Consider the following 24,156-nt stretch of genomic DNA (forward strand, 5'->3'; position numbering starts at 1 on the left):
CAAAGTGTATTTGTGCAGTGCAAAGTCCGTGTAAAGTTATGTTATGCTTCAAAAAAATGACTATGTACTGACTTTGCACAGACTTTGCACTACAGCAAAATCACTTTGAACCGTGCAAAGAATTCCATGAATCAGGCATTTTGGGTGGAGGTGAAAATGTGCAGAAATCCCTTGCAAGTTACTCATAACCCTAACGAAAGACTGCATGAGGTACATGCCTCATGCCCTATAAACAGCTGCCCTTTGTTAAAAGGCCCTATTTCCGCCACCTCATAATGAGGGCCTTGTATGGGAGATAATAATGCGTCTTACTTACACCGCAATGAAACAGCAATACTTATATTATAAGCACTACTACCCAAGTAATAATAACTACTTGCTAACATTACTCCTATCAATATGAGAGGCTCACAGGGCTCCATTTACACACGCGTGCTTCAATGGGACAGCCCCATTGAAAAACGCTTCGTAAATGAGGCTCTATATTCTCGAAAGTGACATACTTTGAACCACCCAACAAGTTTAGCAGGCGCCTGAACATTATTAATGCACCAAAGAGACGCATTACACACGGAACTAGTGACTAAATAGAATGTTGTCTTATATGTTCATGTGAGTGTTGAGTTTGTGATGTTGCGAATGTTAAAAATGACACTTTTATATTCTAATGATATATTTTTGAATCACTAATTATTTTGAAATAGTGTGCTTTGCAATCTGTAGAGATGCTGTGATCTTAGTGCCGTGAGGTCTTATCGATAGCACACATAGATCACTTTTCCCCACTGTCTGCTGCCTTTCCCCAGAGATAACCAGTGTACTTGCTTCGCTAATGCAGAGCGCACACATTCTTCCAGAGTTCGGAGAAAACGCCGCCGTCCGCGGGCGCACGTGTTTGTTCAGCTATCCATCTCACACCACAGCGTCCTATCGTGATGTTTACTTGCTTTGACAGAGACACCTCATTTCTATTGAGTCTCCATTAGGGGCTCATGGCAAATAGAGATACAGTGCCATGGAGGAAACGCTCCAATGTGTGCAATTGCTCGAAAAGATTTACCCGTCGCCTGTGATGCTGAAATTAAATAAAAAGCAGTGAGTTGTGAAACATTGGTAAAGAAGTGAATCACGCACCCTCGCAACGCGATGCCCTTCTGCAAATGCTCAGTGAAGCTGAACACTATAAAAGCGCTGGGGCTGAGGCAGGAGACCATCTCTCAGGGTCCCGAAGACTTCCGAAAGTTCCAGAAGGCAGAGTTGTCCTTCCCCCCTGCACCTGCACTACTGGCCCGTCCAGCCGCACAAGGTAAGACGCTTGCGACGTGCCGTGCAGAGTGGCGTGCAGAAAACGCTCGGACTACATTTCCCGGCAGCATCACTGGCGCGGACATTGCGCTACTGTCCATGCATGTTCAAACTAAAAGGTACCTTAGGAAAATTGTTTAAATACAGGGATAGATGGCGAAATAATTAACGTAGCTGGGGAACATACTGTCTTTTGGGAACTTCTATGAACTATGAACAAAAACTTTTTTCAAAGTACATAAAACGACGTTGCATGGCAAACACCATACTTCAATCTAAACACATGCTGTTTTTGTATATATCTATATAGTTATATTAAATATATAGTTGTGTGTGTGTCTATATAGTGAGGTGCATATCTGTAAAAAGTACACAGGTGCACATGCACATATAGGTAAGTGTGCTTATGTAAATGCACCTCCCTGTCTATTTGCACACATATATGTGTATGTATAGGCACGTACAGTAATGTGGATGCTTGTCTAGGTGATCTCACACGCCGTTACCTGAATAATGTGAACATGTTACGAAGGAATTGTTATGACAATTATTCGGTGCACACAGTATCACAAACCCGTGTAGCTTCTGCACACGGGGAAGATGCCCCCCGCCTTGGTTGCCCTTGTTGTGTTAGCTGTGTTTATTTCATCTGTTTGGCTCTGTTTGATTATTTTTGCACTGTGTGCGTTCCATTGTTCGCTTCGCGCAGCTTAAGGTGCACTTGTGCGGAATTGCGTTCACTTGATAAAGAGGTGCACACTAGGAGTTAGGCGACTCCTTCATTTGAAACACCACGCTGCACTTCTCGTGGAAGCAGAGGAGCAGTTGCTGCTCGATTTTATGACCAGACGCTGTCATTCCAGTCCAAGAACTATGCACGGGTGCGTTTTTGAGTTACACTTTAAGCAACGCCAAAACCTCTCGTCCGCCTCTTGACTTTGTGAGTATACGTGTGTTATATGTTGAGTTAGAGGCTGGGCCATGTTACAAAAGCAGCAGTGTGTTTATTTCCCAGTGCCTTGAAGCCATTTAAATGCTACGTCGTGCTACAGTAAATTGGTTCACTACATGTCATTGGTCACATAATCAAAGGGCCTTTTCGGACAGGGCCAAACATGTTTGCAAACATTATACATGACTGCCATGACTGCACCTAAAGGGCACACTGTATGCCATCCTACACATAGCAGATGGCATGCCAGGGAGAAACATTCTGAACACAAACGTGGAATAGTGCCCATCAAATCTAAGTTTTGGGTTATCCGGCATTATTTGGGCTTGACACATTGATTCAAATGTGAAGGCATCTAAACCATGCCAGCTCCATCCTCTTCTGTGCAAACGTGTTTCCAAGCAATCCTCTTCCCCCAGACGCTCCAGTACAGATAGGGCATTGTGCTTTTCTTAAGGAGCTTTAGTATTGCCATGTTGCCAGTCTTGAAGGCAAAGCGAGGCCACGCCTGGGAACTGGACTGCGTTACCCTATAGGAAACGGGCTGAGTTCTCCACGCCTGGATCCGCTCCCAGTGTGGAGTTCCTGGCCGTGGACCGCTCGCTGCCACTGACTGCAGCTTGCATACCTAGTATATGACATTACTGCTGGACGCAGCTACCTCGCTCAGGTACGCCAAATACAGGTGTAAAATGTACCGCAAGCACTGCCCCTTCTGGGCGCTTGCTTCCTCGCGCCCAGTGAAGACTTTATCTGATCTCTATCTGTACATCTAAATGACAGATGCGTGTACTCTGCATAGCGTTCAGTGCCCTTTAAACATTGAAATGGTGATGCCCATTGAAGTATGCATTGCCTCGAACGAGTGAATGAATGCATGGTTCATAGAGACCAATGCACCCCATGTTACTGCATGTGGGGACACCCCACATAGTCTGGGAGAGCCACCAGGCGTCAGCGCATCAGCGGCACCTAGAAGCCGCAACACACGAGAAGCTTTGCAGCGCCAGAAAAGCACACCTGTGGTTAGATTTGCAATAGCGCTTTCCATAATGAAGAAATGGTCTACTCTTTTGACTGTGGCATAAAGAATAAGTGCAGGCGTCACGGCACCCAACGTATTCTTGAATACCGAAACTGCGTGCCCGCGTAACGTGGTCAGCTCTGTGCTGGTCTTTCCTGCACGAGCCGTGAAGCCCGCACGCGACGCCCCCTCACGTGCTTCGGGAGCTGATGGGGCATGCGGCTAAACAGCTGTTATAATTAAACTCCCAATGAAAGCAGCCACAGCAGCAACTCAATCTTAAGTAGATCCTGTGAGACTCGGGTTCTTGGAGTTTCTTATCATCTTAGTGATCGATGTAGCACATTTATTTTTCGTTTTCTCCCATACTTATGCACAATTACACACTGTCTAACAAGGTAATTTTGTTTCATTTAATACTGTCCCTTTCTTTTAGCAATGTGCAAGCGTGTTCAGCCTGGAATGCCTAATAAACCCGTCCCTGCACCACACAGCATTTATTTATTTATTTTATTTTTTGCATTTATAAAGCGCACAAGGCGGCCCGGGGGCATCATGGCGCTGTTACAGAAAGCTTGCTTAATAGAAGAGCAATCGTGTTGCTTGTCTGCGTTTTTTTTTTATTACAAAGAGCCAGAGAAGCGACATTTGACGGCAACAACAGCAATGACTTAAAAGACAACACTGAAACAGTGAATGGTTAAGATGGCAATGAGAAGGTGGACAGAACTGAAGGAAAAGCATGAGGCCGGAGCTATCACAGTCCCGTGGTACAGCAGAGTAGCGTCATATTCCCTGACCCGTCACGCCACTGTTTGCGTGGACCTTGTGAGGAGGGGTGCGCTGATTGAATAGCTTGGGTTTGAGAGCTTTACGGAAGGAAACATGGGAGGTCCCATTCCTTAGGGTGGTAGGCAGGGCGTTCCAGTGTTTGGGGGCTAGGAATAAGAAGCTGGAGGCTCCGGCCCTTGTTCTTTTGAATGCGGGGACCTTCATTTGATTAGAATACTGTGAACGTGTGGGTCTGGCGGAGGTAGCTAGGACCAATTTCCCTGAGAGGTATGTGGGGGCTGTGAATGCGAGGCATTTATGCGTTATGGCCAGGGTCTTGAACAAGATACGTTCTTTGACCGGGAGCCAGTGTGCATTGTGCCATGCGTGGGTGATGTGCTCTTTTTTTCGGAATACTTAGCGCTGCCCTGAGAGCATTATTCTAAATGACCTGTAATCTGTACAGATTTTTGGTTGAGGTGCCAGCAAATAGGACGTTACAGTAGGTCCAGTTTTGCCCCAATGGTGGCTCTGGCTATGGAGAGGCAGTTTTGCGTGGATAGCTATGGTTTGACAGCATTAATCAAGTTGGTTGTGAATGTCGCAAAAGGATGCAATAGCCCTGACTTGGCGCGTCATGGAGAGGGTCGAGTCGATATAAACCCCCAGGGTTTTAACTGGTGGTGAGACGCTGATTTGTGTGTTCTCTATGTTAAAGGACTTGTAACGTACATCACGCTTGTGGAGCGTTCCCTTGGAAAAATATGCTATTGCAGTGGTGTTACTGGGACACCTGTTAATCTCATGTCAGAGCACACAAGGGGCCGTGACCTGCGTGTACTTGGCACGCGCATGCACCCCACGTTCCTCCCTATTTAGTCACCAAAATGGTAAACCTGTAAAAGCAAAACGAATAAAATCGATTTTGAGACTTGCAAGTATGATTTCAAGGAGAGGAGTCCAGGATTCCATGCAGACTCCACATAGAATGCACGAGTGGGGACCATGAAAAGAATCATCCATGAAAATAGAATTGATATCAAGGTGTATTATGATAGACAATAAACAATTGCAGGCAAAGATTTTACTGTAGCAGAACAAATGACTAGGTTTATTTTAACACACGAGCCAGACTATTTTGGCAAATGGGCAGTACACCTGCACCGTTTCTTTTTCTTTTCATAGTCTTTTCACCATTTTCTTTTTTTAACTGAAAACCGTCAGTTTGATGTTTACCATGTTCAATTCAACAATGTTTGAAAAGCACGAAAGCTCATTTGTATCCGTTCTTTTCCCCAGGCAATGAAAATGAGAGCCATTTGCTGCGTGGCCACCGTGCTGTTAATGCTCGCACAAAAGAGTCGCCAGAATCCGCTCCAGGACGCAGAAGACAAATCCAGGTTTGGTTTCTGCTCAACCTTGCGCTATTTCCCTCACGGAAGAGTCAAAGTGCCCCATGCATTCCTCTCCTTCCCCTCTGCACATCAGGGCCCTGATTCATGAAGCGGGGTGGCTTGCACGAAAGGGCATGTCCCCGGGACTTGCAGCCATCCCCTCAGCACTCACATATGCACTCACTGTCACCGTCCATGTGGGTGGAGGCCTGCTGCCCGTCTTCCGCCAGCATGGACGCGAGCATTGATGGGCTACCTAGAGCCCGCCCCAGCCAATGCTCGGCCTCATCTTCACCCTAGCTTTAGTGATGGACATAATGATGGAGGCATGCGTGCTTTGCACAAGCGTGTCTACTCGGGTGGAGCCATGCAGGAAGGGGTCTTGAAAGATCTTTGGTTGCATGTGCCTGGCTTGTGACAGAGAAAGTTGGGCTTAGAGGAAGCTGTCGTAGGGACAGGAACATCCCAGAATGCATTCTTGCAAGACTCAGGAATGCAATCCTGGCTGCATCTCTCACTGCTGGGCATGCTGCTAAATCCCACATTTGCACAAAATAGGCAAAACAACTGGTGTCTGTCCCTCTTAATCCCTCATGTGCTTACAATATATATGTGTATTGCTCCGGTTTCCCAGAAGTCAGAACACTACACACATCCGCACTTATTCTGTATCGGGGTGACCTTCGATCATTATCACAGATGGCACAGTAAGTTAGCTCTAACATTAAACAGAGTTTCCACTCTACAGCAGAACCCTTGGAATCTTGATGAATCCTTGAAAGAGTTTCCATCCCACAGCAGAACCCTTGGAATCTTGATGAATCCTTTTCGTTGGATAGTCCGCGGGCTATATCTACCAGTATAGCACACAGATTGTCGCGAACACCACACCCCAAGGCCACATGTAGTGCTACCACAGAAGCCTGCATCCAATTCCCCCTCAACCAGCAACGGAAGTCATTCCTGGTATCTACAGGTTAGGGCATTCGTACCTGTAGACAATTCTGTATGGCCACCCAAGCGGGTTTAAATACTATCAACTGGCCGCTTGCATACCCATATTACTGTAAATAAGAACAGCTGAGTAGCAATTACCTCCTGGAAGTAGAGAAAGATAATCCCTTTGTTATAGAGGCATATAAAGACATTACTTTCATTGACCATTTCTGCTGTTGTCACTCGATTTTCTATCTCATTAAAGAGTGGCATGTGTTTTAATACATTTATAAACTTCTCATTACGAGTTTGGCGGTAGCCGTGCCCTTAATAAGGGCACGGCTACCGCCAAACTCGCTACCGGCACCGGCGAATGGGCCATTACCAGCCATTACGAGTTGAATGGGCCGGTAATTGCCCATTCGTGGGTGCCGGTATGGCCGGGCTCCCGATCTCCATTTTGCCCGGGGTGGGGAGCATAGTTGCACCGGCACCGTTTATAGCGGTGCCGGTGCAATCATGAGTACTGCTCGCGGGTGCCGCTCTGCACGCCTGGTCTGACCAGGCATGCAGAGCGGCACAAGCGAGCAGAACTGGTAATGTGGCAGCATGGTAATAACGGCGCCGGTAGCACTACCGGCGCCGTTGTTGCCTTACCGCCACATTCGTAATGAGGCCCTCTGCCCTCAAGCTGTACCGGAAGTTATGGGTCTAGAAAACCTGTTGCACACCCTTGCTTTGCTTCAGCCTTTAAGTCAGTCTTCAGGGCCCATAATGCCCGGCATGGCCCTTTCACTGCGTCTACAAAGCTTAATTAGCACATGGATTCCAATATAAACCTCACCTCAGCCAATTAGAATGCTCAGAATGCAGTCTGTAACTAAGGAATATGCCCCGAGCCGCGGGGTAATTACAGAGTTAATTAAGGCCCCGGGGCTCATAGTTATAGGCCTGATCGTTCTTCAGCCTGCCAAGCCATACAGAAGGGGAAAGACCATATGTAAATCAGGCTCGGTCCCACCCCAAAAGGGGGAGTCCATCCGTAACTGCCTGGTCACCCTTTATACAAAACATTAGTGTTTTGCAAGCTCTATAACCTTCTGCTAGTTTGTATGCAGATTTACTGTGAATGGTTGAGGCTAAAAGACGACTTTACAAACAATCATCAATGATCTGCAGCTTCACGCAAAAGTTAAGGAGTCTAGTTGTTTGATCATTATCTCCAATGACACCGCTAATCTCACCCTAACAATCCTTTAACATAGTTTGCATGTTTTCCTGCCAATTTTAGCTTTGAATGTACATGTACCCTAACTTTGACCTCCAATTTTTGTGATTGCCTACTTTTCAAGGCCAAATAAACTAAGAGGATGCACCCATACACATTTGCTTCAGTTCCCTTCTGCATACAAGTCATCAACATTGATTCAGAAGATTGTGAATCCACCTGTTTGACTTCCCACACTTCCAAGAGCTGTAACAACAGCCGTTATCTTTACACACTTTAATATTAAGCTCTGAGTCAGAACTACCGGAATAATTCAAACGTATCAACTGCAGGCATTGCACATGCCAAAGGCAAGCACGTAACCCATGAAGTATCCACCCGGGTAGCTCATTCATGGGTCATGGCATTTTATTTATCATTGCTAATGATAGAGTTCATTCTGATTCACATGCTGGCATAAACGTCACCCACCAACTAAAGTAAGTGTTCAAAAGAATGCACAAAAACAATGTTGTCTAAGCAACACACATATGGAGATTAAAAAATACAAAATATTGGGTATGCCTATCAACCACCTAACCATTCCGAGATCAAGATATACTTCTAAGCAGATGCTGATGAGTTTATTAGTCCGATTGAACACACATATCATCATCATCGTCAAATAACTTTATTCAGCCAAAAGCCCATCAAAGTACATCCTGACAGACATTGGCTAAACATACAAAGACACATTTCATCAAAATATCAAAACAAAATAAAAAAAGAAAAAACAAGTATAAATGACCAGCCCAAATCGGGATTACACACAAGCAAAAGATTCATTCTCATTTACATTTAACCCCCTTCCTCATTAGCCCATAGTGATTAGGCTTGGGCCAGTAAGAGGGGTTTTAACTGAGGGATAACCCCAGTGGCCAGCAACAGTTTTTAGAGGACGGGAACTTGACGAGATCCCACCTTGTGTCACCCCATCAACCCACCCAGTTCTTTCCAAGATCCCCTTGACCACTCTGTGATCCCAGAGGACCAACTTCACCATGTCGGGGGAGTTTGAGCCCTTTTCACAGATTCTAGAGCATTCCACCATAGATTCTCTGGTAACAAATGTACAACACCTCACCGCCCGCAACCAATGCAGGCACTTATTCAGTAAAAAAAACTCTGGGTTCAGGCTTGGACTCTAGGAGTTTTGGTACCCTGTGCAAAAAGATTGTAACTGAGGCGGGCCCACCGGGCCCACCCCTAGAGTGTGGCCCTGATATATTCCCTTTGTGGTGCCACATGTGTTGGCTGAGGTAGTTGAATCTTGGCCTACTAGAGGAGGTCGTGAATCTTTCTTCACAATTTAGGAAAACAATGGCTTGTCAGGAAGTGCGGTGATACAGTTCCGGGGCTTGTTTTTATTACCCACAGTAGCTGGTGTAGAGGACAGTTTGTTGTGAGTTCTACAGTGAGGCGGGGCATACACATCTGAGGGTGAGTTCATGGAGTCCTGATCCTGAGGGTGCCCTGGGAGAGTGTTTAGTGGACCTTTGGCCATTTGGGGTAGAGTGACAGCATCGTCCTGTGTGCTTTTGCCTCTATCCCCCTGACTATTTGCTAAGGTCAGGAGTAGGTCCTTAATAGCTGTCAGTTCGACCAGCACCTCAGTGAACACCAAGTTGCACTTGCACCTCCCCAAGGAGCAGATATCATCAGTTTGCCAGACAGGGCTGGGCTCTGCTGCCCGCCATGTGAGATGATGAGCTCTGAGTGGGGACAGACAGAGAAAGGTGTTTCCACCAGGGCTGATAGAGGGGAATTGCTCCCTCCAGACACAACTTGAAGAGCCCAGGGCCCTCAAAGACGTGAGAGCAGAATTAGCAACACCAGACGTGCCAACCTCTATATCCGTGTGGGAAGGGACTTCAGTACAAATGTGGTGATCTTCCAGTGTACCAGGACTCAGTGGAGGATCGGGTGACACAGTGGGGGGCTCTGCGGTGGTATCAGAAGGTTGGGTGCCTCCTTCCAGGCTCTCCAGAGGCAAAATCCCCAACACTGTGGCTAATGATTTTGCAAGTCCACGGCAGACAGAGTCCAGCGGTGAATTCAAAATGGGAACAGCCAATTGATCAGCCACGGGTTTATGGGGGTCAGAGGTATGGTCAGAGGTATGGTCTCGTGGGTCAACAGGAAGGATTAGGGGAGGGGGGAGTCCAGCATTACCCCTTTTCCTGACACTGTCAGGCCCAGTGGGTGTATTTACAGTGCGGGCTATTTTTACCTCCTTCAGTGGTCCGGATTGGCGGCATTGCCTCTTCATGGACAGTACCTTATGCTGAGATTTTGGGACGGGGGACTTGTGCATCCACAATAGCAGGGCAAAACAGGAATGTAGGCAGGGGAGAGTCAAGGGGAGACTCCATGTCGGCAACAGTCAGTTCCACAACCAGATGTAACAGGGGGAAAGAAGGAGGATCAGTGCAGTGACGAAAATCGAGGCAGGCTTAGGGAGCCCACATCTAACGAGCCAGGTCCTCCCTTCTGCGTCGAACACCTGCGGCGTCAAACACTGCCCCCTTGCCCTACCGCGGGCTTCACCGCTGCAGGGTCGGAGCCGGTGCTTTGAATCCAATGGGGCGGGGCCTCCCTCCACCGACAGCAAAGACAGACCCAGGAAGGGTCTCAGGAAGCAAGCAAACACTGCGCCCTTGCCAAAAAATAGATTTAGAATGTTCCTGGCAATAGAATGTTACACATTTTTATTCATCATTGCCAAGGAACTAGACATTTTCAGTCTAGATTTAGCGAGCAAATATAATTTAAAAGACACACGTGACCTAGATTTGACATTTCTGTGTATGTTTTGCAACTAGCAATCGAGCATTTTCCCAGTGGAATGTTGATACATACATGGGCATTTTAGTGCAAGTACACCCTGGTAACAAATAACTGTTTTGGGTCACTGTTTCTTGTATCTGCAAAAGATACAGTGAAATAACTGATCATCAATTTCTTCTAATTCACAAAATACTTTCTAGATTATTATTTTTATGATTTTTTCCCAAAGAGTAAAATGTTGGCAAATAAATTGACACTCAAAATCCAATTGTGCTTGCCCCTCTCTTTCTGTAGCACTCTGCTCCTGTCGGAGCTTCTGGAATGCAGCATAAAACCTTTCAATGCTTGATTTCCCAATCAGTCATACGGTCTTTGCGAGATGTTTATGTTGAAGACTGTAAAAGCGCACTGTATCATCAGACATGACCATTTTGGGCATGGATTTTGTTTCCTTACCTTTCGTAAACACGGCTGTTTCATCATTCTCTTCAAAGGTCTTTCACAGCTGCACAGAACGAGCCATTGGATGATTCCAGACAGACAGCTGAGGTCAAGCGGCATTCCCAGGGCACATTCACAAGCGATTACAGCAAGTACCTGGACAACAGGCGAGCTCAGGATTTCGTCCAGTGGCTTATGAACACCAAAAGAAGCGGGTATGAGTGACCCAAGCACCATTCTAGGTCTATTTCACAGTTTACTAAGCAAATGTTTGAACAGTAGCCAGACCACTCCAAATGGACATCTTACTGGTATCTTTGATTTTGGAAGGAATTCCTGCAGGTGATTGGTCATGTTTCACCACAGGGTAGGCATTTTAGATCCTCATGACAATCTGACCTCCATTCATCCAGCAGAAATATGAGTGTTGATCCAGTACCGAAGCAATCTGCTTCTGGAGGCCAGTAGAGACAGGAATCGTCTTGCAGTGACTTGACAAATAAAACCTATGAATTCAAAGAGTGGCACAAATTGCCACTGCAATGTAAACAGTCAACATGTACATGTACATCTCCTAGAAGTCTACCATGACCCCAAGTATATTTGCCCGATAGTTCCATCGTCTACCACATCGCTAGCTATGCCCCCACTAAACCAAGCCTAGAGCTGCACCGTCTCTTGCTCAATCATTCCCTTCATATTTCCTAACGCCTTCCTGCCGCCATTATGAAAGGGGACCTAGGACCTAGAACGATATTTTAGTCTAAAACCTTACATTCTTTTTTTTTCTTCTTTTTTTCTAGTACTATATTATTGTTAGATTTGAATTTACTTGAGCATTGCATTGCTTTTTCAATTGGATTGGATTCGTTTGCGTTGTATCTTTCTTGCATCTCCAGTCATTGATTGCAGCTTTCAACCTTAATATTGAGAAAACTACCAGGCTTGGGTGAGAGGCACATCACAAACACTCTGTGCCCTCTCTGACCATAAGCAACCGGTACCTGGCACTGCTAATGATCCGGCATATCGTGTTAAGCCAGAATGTTTCCTCCCAGATGAATAGATCTGCGGTTTATAGTCATAATGTCGACAGTCAAAATGTCGACAGTCAAAATGTCGAAAAAAAAATGTCGAAAAATAAAATGTCGACTTTTTTTTTCAATGCATTTTTTTTTTATATGGGGGGGTTCCCCCCCAACCCCCCTTTTTTAATTTTTTTAAAAAAATTTCCCTTTTTTTTAGCTCCCAAACCCCTAAAATAAATATATAATTAAAAAAAGAGAAAGTCAACATTTTTTTTTTCGACATTTTTTTGTCGACATTTTTGTCTGTCGACATTTTTTTTTCGACATTATGACTGTCCACCTAGATCTGCAGCTTCCTTCATCAGGCACTTCCTTTGAAAACTACCAGTGAAGAGTTAATGAGCAATCCTATTGGCCCTTTTCCTTCTCCTTGGGTCTGACAGCCAGTAGACAGAAAGTCTTGCAGGGACCCAACGTTTCCATTGGGCCAGGAGGATAGCTCAGGGGCAACGCGCTCACCCTGTAAGCAAGACGACGCAGAGCAACATAGCTTCGATTCCCCGGTCCGCGCTTAAGCACCTTATAAATAACCCATTACAATTAAAATGCAGCAGCCCCAGTAGAGCTTCCTGTACAATAGCATGAGCACGACCATGTCTGTAAGCTGGAAAACCTAAGGCGTTAGTAGAAGAGGATAGGCAGGGCACTTCTGAGATTGTTTGCAGCAGGAGACAATGAAGTGGGGGACAGGCAAAGTACATGTATGCGTAAATGCACAGGAAAAGTAGGGGTACCCAACACCATTGCAGTGTAATGAACTTCAACTGCAAGTACATAGGTGTGTTTCTCAAAATGGTAACTCATAAAATCAAACGGTGTGTTGCTCCCAAAACTCATTGTCCTGCATAAAGCGTGACAAATAGCACTAAGGTGCACAAGCATAACAGATGCATTTAATGGATATACACAGACAACAACTCTAATGCAGTGAAGATATCCTCAGATGGTTCTTCTCCTAGGCCCCGCCTCAACTGACACAGAGCAGCCCTCTTTTATTGTGGGAAATGTCTAACCAATCCTTTCCATTAACAACCAAGAGCTTCCTTCCACCAGCATTAGTTTAGATTAAGAGATATTAGCACATATACATAATTCTTCCTTCATCTGTGTACTTTCTTAACACGAATGGACCCTTTTAGTGTTCAAGTAACTGTATTTTATTAAAAAACATTCCATACTGGTTCCCCAAAGAACATAGCTCAGTCTATGCTATAGTAAGAGGCGATGGGTGTATACCATTCATTTGGGTGCAATGTTCTCCTTTTTGACTGGATCACTGTTGCACTAGTAGTTGTGCTGTGTGGAGCATACGATTTAGAAACCACCTCTCACCCCTGCGCTGTTGTAGTGCAATAGTCTTGTCATTAAACAAAGAATGAACTGCTTGGGTGTAGGCAATGGCACAGGAGCAGGCTCAGCCTGGCTCTCTTTCATCTGAATATGCTGCTGAACAGCATCAATGTAGCATTCATCCTGTAGGGTGTATTTTAAAATGTTTTCAAAGATGGAAATTAAGGCACCAGCATGTTCTTGTCTAGCGGGTCATCTTGCCAAGTTGCCATTTCCAAATTCGTTTTAGCTTTTAAAATAATACGTGCCCAGTAAAAAAAAATGTCATGCCACAGTAAGCAGTGACTAGACTGGCTGCACCAAAATGCCAATCTGTAATAATATTCATCAAGTTGCCTTTACCCAAAAATGCCAGTAAACATGCCACATCACTTTAAGGAAATGTCAACAATGCTCTAGTGCTCCCCGGACCCCAGGGCCTCACACGCACACGTAATCACATTCATACCCATTCACCCATCAGTCATTAAACCATACACCTTCTCTCACCTTCACTCACAGGCACACCCAGGACATTCACACATTATTCTCCTCACGGGTCTGACATGAGCAGGGGAGCTGGAGGTAGAGTGTCCCCTACCCACCCCATCAGCCAGCCACACTCGGTCCAAGACTTTAGTCAGGGTGAGGGCTGAGGAGGGGCCTCACATTAGACATGAGGTGGTGGGGCCCCCTACCCCCTCGGTCTGTGAGGGTCCCCCTTCATCAGTGGCACATGATGATTGTCGAAGCAAAAGCTGGGATCTATTTATTTGCCGCACGAGATTTGTGACATACATTGTTTAGTATAGTTTGCATTTTAAATGTTTTACCTTTGCTTTCTATAGCACATTTAAGGTGAGCCAACATGAACGCTATGTGTGACAGAGTTCTGTGGGATGAAGAAGACCCTAGGATGTGTTCTGTATCCTCTCACTTTATCCTACAAATCTCTGCACTTCTGTAGAAACGAGAGACCAACCATTGGCCTTCGTGTTGCTTTCCATGTGGACTTTCTGTGTCAGCTGACCCAGCCTAGGCTTGTAGTTGAGAGAAGCTGGTGGTTTGTGGAAATACAGGCATTGCAAGGGATTTGGCCGTTGATGGGAAGACTTTGCATTTGATGAGAATACCTGCATCTAGATGGCAAAGCGTGCCATTTGCTGTGGGTTTGATGGCAGCATTCGTTATAAAGGTGAGCACCTAGCATTGTATGCAATGCCTGCTATATGCTTAGATTACATGACGTTTGATAGGAATAACCCTCCATGTGGGGGAGCTTGGAATTTAATGAGAGTCACAAGAATATTATATGAACATTTTCATTTTGTGGCAGTCCCCTGCACAACAGAACATTTCACTAGATAAAGCCCCAAAATATTGTTTTTGGATCGGCTCTGATTCGGGAAAGGACGCAACAAAAAACCATCAAGTCACACCACTTAATTTGAGAAGAATAGAGTTGTGGGAGGGGTCAAGGTTTGGAAAGATGTGAAACTCTTGGAAAAGAGCGGGAAACATGTCAGAGGAGCTAATCAATTAATCTTGCCTCACGGGTCTCCACCCACATAGATTAAAAGAGAATGCGTCAGCGACAATTCCTGAGCTCCTGAAACCCACTGTGACTTTGCCTCAGGAACCAACACACAACCCACAGACCTCTGCGCGCCACCCGAGCTTCACACACTGACTTGTTAAAAAAAGTGTGCTCCTTTCAAGGCATTCCAGCGGGCCCCTTGTAAATTGGGTTGGGCGGGTACACGGAAGCAGCCATGAAAACATGCAATATAGCGTGGCTAGTGTTGCGTAACTTGAAATGGCATGTTTCTAAGACATAGTGGCGCGACGCCCTTGACGACAGAGTGAATGAAAAGACAATCAATAAGAGTGATAGGCTTCTTGCAGTGAGATGTTGTTGAAGGCTTCCAGCACGCATATGCCCCGTTGTAAAGTTCTGCGTTTCCTGTTTTAAAGCGGTGTCACGAGGCGCCATGCTGAATTCGAGAGACATGCCGATGGCACCGTGACCAGCGACATCAGCTCCTACCTGGAAAAGCAGGCCACAAAGGAGTTCATTGCCTGGCTGGTGAATGGGCGAGGACGGAGAGAGTAAGCATCCATCCCATTCACTATGAGCGTGTGCACACCTGGGCTTGCAATAACTGAGCAGAGCAACACTCACTTATCTTGTGTGGGAGTGATTCTATGGCGAAAGTGATGTGCGTGCTCAATGTGCTGTGCTTGTTTTAATAGTAGTGTAAGGAAATACGCCGAATTGGACTGTTGTGTGAAGTGTGATGTAATAAGTGCCAAGGACGAGTTTGCTCGTCCTTTTTGTATAGACTTGCATAATAGCCTGGCAGTTAACACTCTGCAGTCCTTTTCAGGGTAGCTACGATTTCCTTGTGATGTTATGTCCTGTTCTGTTCGGCTATGTTACCATGGACTTCTAACAAGCCAAATGTCGCCTGAACTTTCCGCTCATCTTATTGGTGGCCACTGGCCAGGAAGCGTCACGCAGCCACTTTGCGTGTCTTACCCATAGCGTGTAGGAAGTATACCCCGTTGTACACGTTTACAACACTCTTGTATCTTACAGAAGGAGAAGTAAGGCTTCTTGTGTAATAAGAAAAGTACTAATGTGGCAGTCTATTGGATGTTCTGCCAAGGGTGGGGATCCTATGTAAATGCGCCCCTCCCTGCTGTGTCATCATCACTGCCTCCACACTACCTGCACAAGATTCACCTCAATGGCCATGTGAACTCTGCCCTTGACCTGGTGGGTTTGGGGGGCACTTGTTGCCTGCACCCCCTAGCGTGGCCTACATAGTATCAGCCGGACTTCAATTGGGGAACTCTGCTTTAACTTACAGCATCAGATAAGGCTGGGTTTAAGGGAATGTGCAGAGCCTCAGGTTTCCCCACGCACGCGCAGTGACAGAGGGCGGTGGCCATCGTTCTGGGGTAGCAATGTCTATAAAACTAGCCTGGACATATGTTTAGAAGAATAATTGCTCTGTCCAGCCCAGAGGAGACTTCCTGTAAAACGTGCTCATGACGATGATGCTGACTCCGTTGCAGGTAGTTTTTTGTTCCCCTTCTGAAAAAGCGTGGTGGGGCTGGACCCCTCCTCTTGACAGTGACCTCAGAGCAGTCATGACAGGCACTTCACTCGTGGTCATGGGTTACTTGTTTCGCCATCTCTCATGTGTTGCAACCTGCAGCAGATACCGCAGGGTCAATGTGAGGGTTGAGAGATTTGGGCTACGCTCTGGATAGAAGTGGGCGAGCCAGGCAAGTTTTGGGCCAGCTCAGGAAAAGTGGCTGTCTTGAGCGCCACTGGAGTGGTTCCATGTAATAAAGTCGCTGCAGAAAGGGCCATTTAAAAAATAAATTGCAGCAAAAAGGCTGTGGTGTGGCCCCCGCAATCCATGTAACGGATGCAGGGGACAACACTGCAACCCCCGGACCCATTATACCGCACAAGGGGAGCAGGGGACACCCCCTAAACAGTGTGTGCAGTTGTATGTTCACACTTTAAATGTAGGACTGAACACAATAGCTTCTAAATGCGAGGACTGGCTGAGCACCATGACCTCACACCTGACTTGGGACAACTTGAGTGATCTAAAGACTCCCCTCTGGGTTCGACATGCATGATCCTGTCACCTGCTGTTAGTCGTTCTTAGATACTGGCATGCATGGTGATGGGAATAGAAATTGCAGTCCCACAACAAAGGAAACAAAAGTTGTGGAAATCAACTAGCTTTGCTGAGTTTGCTTCGAGGTGTAGAATGTGCTTACTCAACTCCTTATGGCCCCAAACCTACCCCACTGTTCCTTTATGACGACTTGGATTTCCTGGGGAGAAATGTCAGCAGTCTAGGTACTGCACTTGATCGCATAAGGTGTTTGTTCTGTGAGTAAGTTGGCATTTTTAGACTGTATCATGATATTTCCGCTTTCTCAAGTTTCCCCGATGGTGGCAATGCGGCAGAAGACATGGGTAGAAGGCACGTTGATGGCAGCTTTACCAGCGATGTCAACAAAGTCCTGGACACTATTGCCGCGCAAGAATTCTTGAATTGGTTAATCAACACGAAAGTTACCGAAAGGTAAATTCATGCATTGTACATGTTTTCTATCGAGATTTTTTAAATAATAGACACATTCTGAATATCCACACCATGCAATACAGTGTTACTGTTGCAATAAGGGGTGTCCTTTCTAAAAAAAATTCATTTGGCAAAGGACGCTAGCCAGTATCAGTTTTTAAGGCAAGAATGTTATTCGTATGCCGAGCACACGCATCGAGTGGTGGTCGTGGCATGTAGGCAGGTTAACCATATCCATATCTTCTCAAGATTAACCTGTTCTCTGGTGGTCTGCTTGGGCACCTCCATGCCAGGGGTTTCTACTGAAACCTCATCAAATGCATAGGAAGTCAAGATCTATTAAAGCATCGTTATGGCCCTTTAGGGCCCCTTGAAGCTGACAAGACAGTAGGCCACTATAGTGCTTGTGGGGTTATTTATAATCCAGGACCTATTGCTGATGCAAAGTCACCATCTCTCTCTTAGTCATTTTTCAAAAGCCACTAAGTAATCACCTTGAATATGCTCTGTTACTTGTTTGTGAATTGCTATTTCCACCCAAAATGGTAGCTTGGTATAGCCTCCATAGCACCAAAGACCTTGGGATTTGAAAAGCAAGTGTGTTGTAGGTCTCCCCACCCAGTCCAGAACCATGACCCACCCACCTAAAATTGCAGTATAACATCTCACCCTTCTGTTATGCAATCAGGATGTCAAGAATGAGCCAAGCAACAATTCAGCCTGTGATGTACACCACATACTCCATCAGCATTATATATGACATGCAGAACCCCATTAACCCTAAAGTAAGGTTTCTGCTGTAGGGCAGGATGATGTATTATGCGCTGGAAAGGTCGTGACACTTTTCACATGTTAGTCAGCCAAATCTGCTTTACAAGGAGGTTTTCAGTGCTTATACATAGATTACATTGCTGTCTACAATCACACATGAAGTTTCATCAGGGTCTTTTTTGTACTTGTCATTTTGCATTCCTGTACAGCTAGTGTAGGTTTATTTCCCATCTGAAATGCAAAAATACAAATACCAAAATGCAAAGCGGGACGAGACAAAATGTCAGGGCTGAAGAAAGATCTCACAACTGACAGAGGGCGCCTTGAGACCTATGTTTAAAGTCCTCTGTTTTACTAACTTGTTTTTAAGATACAATGGCACAGAGCGAATTTACTTGTCAACTCACCTCCTTCGGGCATTGATTGACACGATATGCCGCGGATTTTACCCAGAGACTCTGTCAGTGGTCTGTCTGAGGAAGATTCACATGCATTAGTGGTATTAAAGTGCATTTCAGCCAACATTGCCTTTCACAGCAAATCTTCCTCTCGCTGCAGTCTCCGTGTCCGCCTTTTTGATACGAAACAGCTGGCCAGTATCTCTGCATTTCTCTAAAGAAAGATGTACTGCAAACATTGCACGGCCCCCGTCCTCCTCACATGGTTTCAGGCTGGGACCTGGCTAATCATTTAACAGTATTGACCTCTCAGTGCAGAAACAAAGTTACACATATTCATTTGTGTGGGGTTTTAGGAGTCTAAACCAAAATGCGGCACACATAGACATACAACGAGGTTTTCATTTTTAGCAGGGCGTCTTTTAGTGCCCCTGTGGGCTACAAATCACTTTCTGAGTGCCCCGCATTTTTCTTGGGCTGGCATCGGACCCCCTGGCATTGACGGATGCCTACCAAGGAACCACCTGATTATGATCTTTTTGTGAAAAGTTTCGGAGGTGGAGCCATGGCAGCGAATATGCTTTGGATTTGTAAGGTAGATGAATGCAACGTGAGATCGTGCATTTTTGCGGAGCACTCCTAAGTCCCGACATCTCTGGGACATGAGCAGTCACAAGTCCAAATCCCTCCATGGACACGCCTGGCCCATCAATCTTCCAAAGTCAATACCTTGAGATAGTACAACCATTAATACTCTGCTTGGAAGCAGGCGATGCCTGTTCTGAAGTGATAGATAAGGAACTAGAGGAGGTGGCCTGGCCCCTATTTTTAAATCACTTCTTCATTTAAGACAGCTAGAACTTTCTAGTCTTTGCTTAGTTTTACTGCTTTTTGGGAAACTTAACTCTTCTTCTGAGACGGTTACGCGTGTGCTTCTCTATCATCCTCCTTCCTCCTTCTAACTCAAAAGAATTTGTAGGGGAACACTTTAGTGAGTCTTTATTGTGCCTTTCTTTGCATTGATTCTAAAAAGTGTTGCATCCTTGGTGACTTTACTATGTGGGCCAATGACAAACTGGACTTCCATTTTATGAATCTTATGGACCTCTTAGGTACTGTAGTCCTTTCAATATTGAATCCAGGGCCACTCACAACAGAGGTCATCAACCTGACTGTAATCATCTCTACAGATCTTGCATTAGTTATGTGTCCTATAACCGGGGTTTGCCAACTATGCAGAAGGCGTTTGAGCTCTTGCATGTTCATGCTGACCTCAGTCAGCATCTAGCATTATGTAACATAATCTACTGTGAGACTTTGGACTGTTTTGCTTCTCTATCTGTGAAAGGGAACATGAAAGCTGGTGAACTGCCTAATGTATGCAGATCACGCTGGGAACCCAGGAAACTTTGACATAGCCGAAACATGAGGAACTGCTACCCGTGATTGTTTATTACTTTAAACTTGATATACTATTAGCCAAGAAAGTGCTTTGTTCCTCTAAAATCAGCCAAGCTGCAAACTCTCAAGGAGCTATATTTCAAACATTATGACTCTGGCAAAACCAAGCCCTTCCTCAACCTTCCAACCCAGCTTTCAATGCTTGGCTCAGGAAATTCTCCAGTTTATGGAAATCAAAGCAGATCAAATTCATGATTCAATTGGTTCGCACGCCATTTGAGCGCTTTGAAACACTTGCCTGTGTATAGGCGCTTTATAAATAAACATTACCATTTCTTTTTACTCTGATGCACCTCTGTTGAAAAAAGAAACAAAAAAAGTTGCATCACAACACGTCCGGACCATGACCTTATGTCTGAGTCCATTTTTCTTGTCCTAACCACCCATGGCCGGTGTTTATGGATTGCAGAAACAGCTCTCCTCAGTGTTAGGGAACACCGACTATGGAACCCGGATAACAAGCACTTGCCTCTGGTAATAATGCTCGATGTGTTCCCAGCATTTGACACAGTAGAACACCAGGTTCTCCTAAAGAGACGTTCTTCTGTGGCCAGAGTGCCTGACTCTGCTGTCCATTGGTTTGCCTCTTTCATTATGGGCTGCAGGTTCTGCGTTACTTTAGATGGTCTTGCCAATGACTTTGTTTACTCCAAATATGGTGTGCTCGTGAGTCCATCTTGTCACCATTATTGTTTAATGTTTATGTCCAGCCATTCCACTACAATGGATGTTACATTTCACCACTGCGCGCACCATTCCCAACTATTGTTTCAAATATAGAGGGTGTCAGCTATCAGATAGACAGTAACTCCTGGCTGATACTCCTTTTCAGATTAAGTCCTGCATGCAGAATAACGGGCTCAGGCTCAATACCCCCAGCACAGAGCTGATGATTATCCACCCTCATAGCTCCCCTCAGGGGTTGATCTCTCAACATTCCTCCTTTCAGCTGAATTCCTGTGACATTACTACACTAAATAAAGCCAAGTCTCCAAGAGTAGTCTTTGAATATGTTCCTGATGTTTCCCCTCAAATTAACCAAATCATTTGTAATACCCTTTTAGACAGTTCAGTCAGTATTTATCTACTGACCACCTATCAACTAGCCCACGACAGAGATTACTAAGATTCGGTGTATACTGGACTTGGCAAAAGTTTATGTCACAAGCTTCAGATTCTGCAGAGCCACGCGGCCAGGATTGTCATGAATAGTCCCTACAATGCTCTTATTACTTTGGCCCTGGGAAACTTCATTGGCCGCCAATTTCTGCTAGAAACCTATTCACAATGCCCATTTTGGTGAATAAACGTCCTTATCGTAAAGCCTCTGTTATCCTGCCAAAAGACCACATCTGTACACTTCCACCCGACCCCTTTGAGCGGCTGTGCTTAATATGCTATCTTGACATATTTACGCTTAACTCTGCTGGCAGGCGAACATTTGCCGGGCTGGCCTCTAAGATTTGGAGTAAACTTCCTTCCTCTCACAGGTTCGAATCACACTTACACATATTTAGAACATCCCTCAAGGCACACTTGCTCTGGATACAACCTTCCTGTTAAACTACTGATCATGCATTGTGATTAGTCTGTGTTCCAGCAGCGCTCTTATGCACATGGGGTTAAACATTTTATACATTTACAACCAACTAAGTACCTTTGTAAATGTGACACTATTCTCACATTTTATAATGATAACATAGCAGACTTACCTTTGCAGTTTTCTGTGGTTAGTAAAAGGTGTTCTATTGCATTGATAATGACAACATACATAATGTGTGCCAAGAAACAATTTGCATTGTGAGCTGTGCTTAACAAATGACCAATATGGCAAATTCAAGCTTGTTCATACGTGAGTTTTTCACCCATTTTGTTTTTCAGAGACCTTTTGGGCGAATACTAGTCAAAGACAAACCGCGGCGATCCGAATCTCTTTGCTACGTCGAATACCAGCCACTTTTGAACTTTGAAATGTGTGTTCTGTAACTTACAGCGGGTGTGCTGTAAAAGCCATACAGCATCGCTTTGCATGCAAGGAAACGAATCTATCTGTGCTGTAGTGTTGTGTCGCCAAGGGATCGCAGAAGAAAAGGAAGATGACAATTCTAGAAAAGGACAACTTTCGTCATAGGTCTAAAATCCAAAAGAGACAGATCTACGCCCTTCCCGTTACCAAAGGATAACGTAAGAGTGCCCTCTGTGTAGATTTAGTAATGAAACTATTTTTCTATTAAGTTTCACTTGTACATACAAAATATTCCAAGCCCAGAATAGTTCCATTTCTGAAGATGCCAGAAGACCCGAAGAAGGAAATCCCCTGTCTGAGAGATTTACTATGAACATGCTAAGCTTTCAGGATCTTAAACAAAAGCCTTAAATAAACATTTTGAAGCTTTTTTATTGTCTTTTTTAAAGCCACATTGATTTACAAATCAATCATATTGAACTGAGAAGGTGTTGATTCGGGGCACAATTTGACAGGACAAGTCGTTTGCTTTAGTTGCCTGAAATGTCTAAGTTGAATCTTCTGCTTTGTACAGAATGTTGCATACATGGTATTTTCCTGTCAAAAACATCAATAAACACATGCATTAACTCCAAAACACAGCCTAGTTGTCAATTCTAAATGTGAATTTCCAGACAGCGGATTTAGAGAATAATTCAAGCGCAAAGGAATAAGACACTCACGCACTACAGAAGTGTATATGCGGTTGCACTGCAACAATAGGCAAGCAACGTTTCCTCTTTCAATATCCTGTGCAGTCATGCCTTCCAATCTCTTGTTTTTTATTAGAGATTTTGAAGAGTGTACACTGCACCAAACAATCCATTTTCATCAAGGCTTCTAATGTTCTAGAGCTGAGCTTACATTCCCGCAACTGATCAAGTCATCCCCAAATGGAGATCTGGTGAAGCAGACACTGAGGTCCTAGCATGCATATGACTGGCAGGCAGCATTTAACGATAGATACCAGACCCTCACATTTCAGCCACTACACTCCTCTCTTTGCAAGCCGCTAATTCACTAACCTGACTTGTGAGGAGCAGGACGGTCTGGCTTCTGGCAACCAGGACTCACAGTCAACCCCTTCATGTATACCTAAGAGTGGGGGACATTAGCAACATCTAGGTATGGACTGGCTCCCAACACCCATGTGGGGGGTGGCTGGTGAGGTCCCTCCACACGGTGCAGGCAGCCAATCGTCTGCGACGGGCACTAAAGGATCCATCACTGCAGAAGCTGTTTTTTACATTTCACCCCTATTTTTAAATAATAATGTTCATGCTAAGCATGTGCTTTTCTATTTAGGGTAGTTGAGCCCCCCGGCACCTGGCATCTGAAAGGAGGGATTACATTCATGGGAAAGAGTCACATGAGGCCATAGATCACAATGCATACCATTGCACAATGGGTTGTGCTCTGACCTGTGGCAGACACACCTGCAGCATGCCCATCCCCCAGCCTCCAGATGGGCTGCTTCACAGAAGTCCATTTGGTTGTATGAAGTGTTTTGTGTGAAGTATGGTCAGATTGACTTTTTTGAAACAATCCACCTAATGTGGGTGTTTTCTTGCCGATTGGATGAGCACATTGCACACAGATGTGGTTACAACATGTTTGTCAAATTGGTTCTAAATGTATATGTTTGTAACAAACTTATACTCTCTTGCCTTACTTTTTTTACATGCTCTTCCAACTGCTGGCACCACAAAAAAACAACTCTCACACACACACGCTTACACACACCTGAGAGAAGCAATGTTTAATACTTTTGTACTTGTCAACAAGTTATCATTCAGTCCTCTTCCTGGTCTATCCAGATTTCCAATTATGCACCTCGCCCATGACACATTGTAATGGTATAAATGCTGGGTCTTCTGTCAAACAAGCAGGCAGCATCAGAGAGATACGCACCTAGATCTCACTTTTATCTCTCAAACGTTGCTGATTGAGGACTGCAATTCAGTGGTGGGATTGTGTTGACTGATAATTATACAATTGACAAGTGGGATTAATACTTTAAAACATGCTGAAGGTCTCCCCTGTACAGCTTGATCCCACAAATGGGAAATCCTAGTGTGCACCCCTTAGAACAAAAACACATTCATCTTGTGT

At 45.0% G+C, this 24,156-nt stretch overlaps 1 protein-coding gene across 2 annotated transcripts; it reads left to right on the top strand.

The window, feature by feature from the left end:
* The first annotated feature begins 1,133 nt into the window (after positions 1 to 1,133).
* On the top strand, positions 1,134 to 22,642 carry GCG (glucagon). Of its 2 annotated transcripts, XM_069616322.1 has the most exons (6): positions 1,140 to 1,306; positions 5,352 to 5,452; positions 10,931 to 11,092; positions 15,269 to 15,403; positions 17,266 to 17,409; positions 21,921 to 22,642. In XM_069616322.1, the coding sequence occupies exons 2-6, from the start codon at positions 5,355 to 5,357 to the stop codon at positions 21,940 to 21,942; spliced, it is 561 nt and encodes a 186-aa protein (XP_069472423.1). In that variant the 5' UTR covers positions 1,140 to 1,306; positions 5,352 to 5,354; the 3' UTR covers positions 21,943 to 22,642. The 2 variants fall into 2 exon arrangements, with proteins under 2 accessions (XP_069472424.1, XP_069472423.1); XM_069616323.1 differs by lacking the exon at positions 21,921 to 22,642 and having other exon boundaries at positions 1,134 to 1,306; positions 17,266 to 17,413.
* Positions 22,643 to 24,156: the final 1,514 nt, after the last annotated feature.

This window comes from Ambystoma mexicanum, chromosome 9, assembly GCF_040938575.1.
Source record: "Ambystoma mexicanum isolate Mex_15411 chromosome 9, UKY_AmexF1_1, whole genome shotgun sequence".
Taxonomy (NCBI): Eukaryota; Metazoa; Chordata; class Amphibia; order Caudata; family Ambystomatidae; genus Ambystoma; species Ambystoma mexicanum.

Coding starts and splice junctions, on each gene's coding strand:
- GCG (XM_069616322.1), top strand. CDS start 5,355: ATGAAAATGAGAGCCATTTGCTGCGTGGCCACCGTGCTGTTAATGCTC. Junction 15,404..17,265: donor AATGGGCGAGGACGGAGAGA/GTAAGCATCCAT, acceptor CGCTTTCTCAAG/TTTCCCCGATGGTGGCAATG. Junction 17,410..21,920: donor AACACGAAAGTTACCGAAAG/GTAAATTCATGC, acceptor TTTGTTTTTCAG/AGACCTTTTGGGCGAATACT.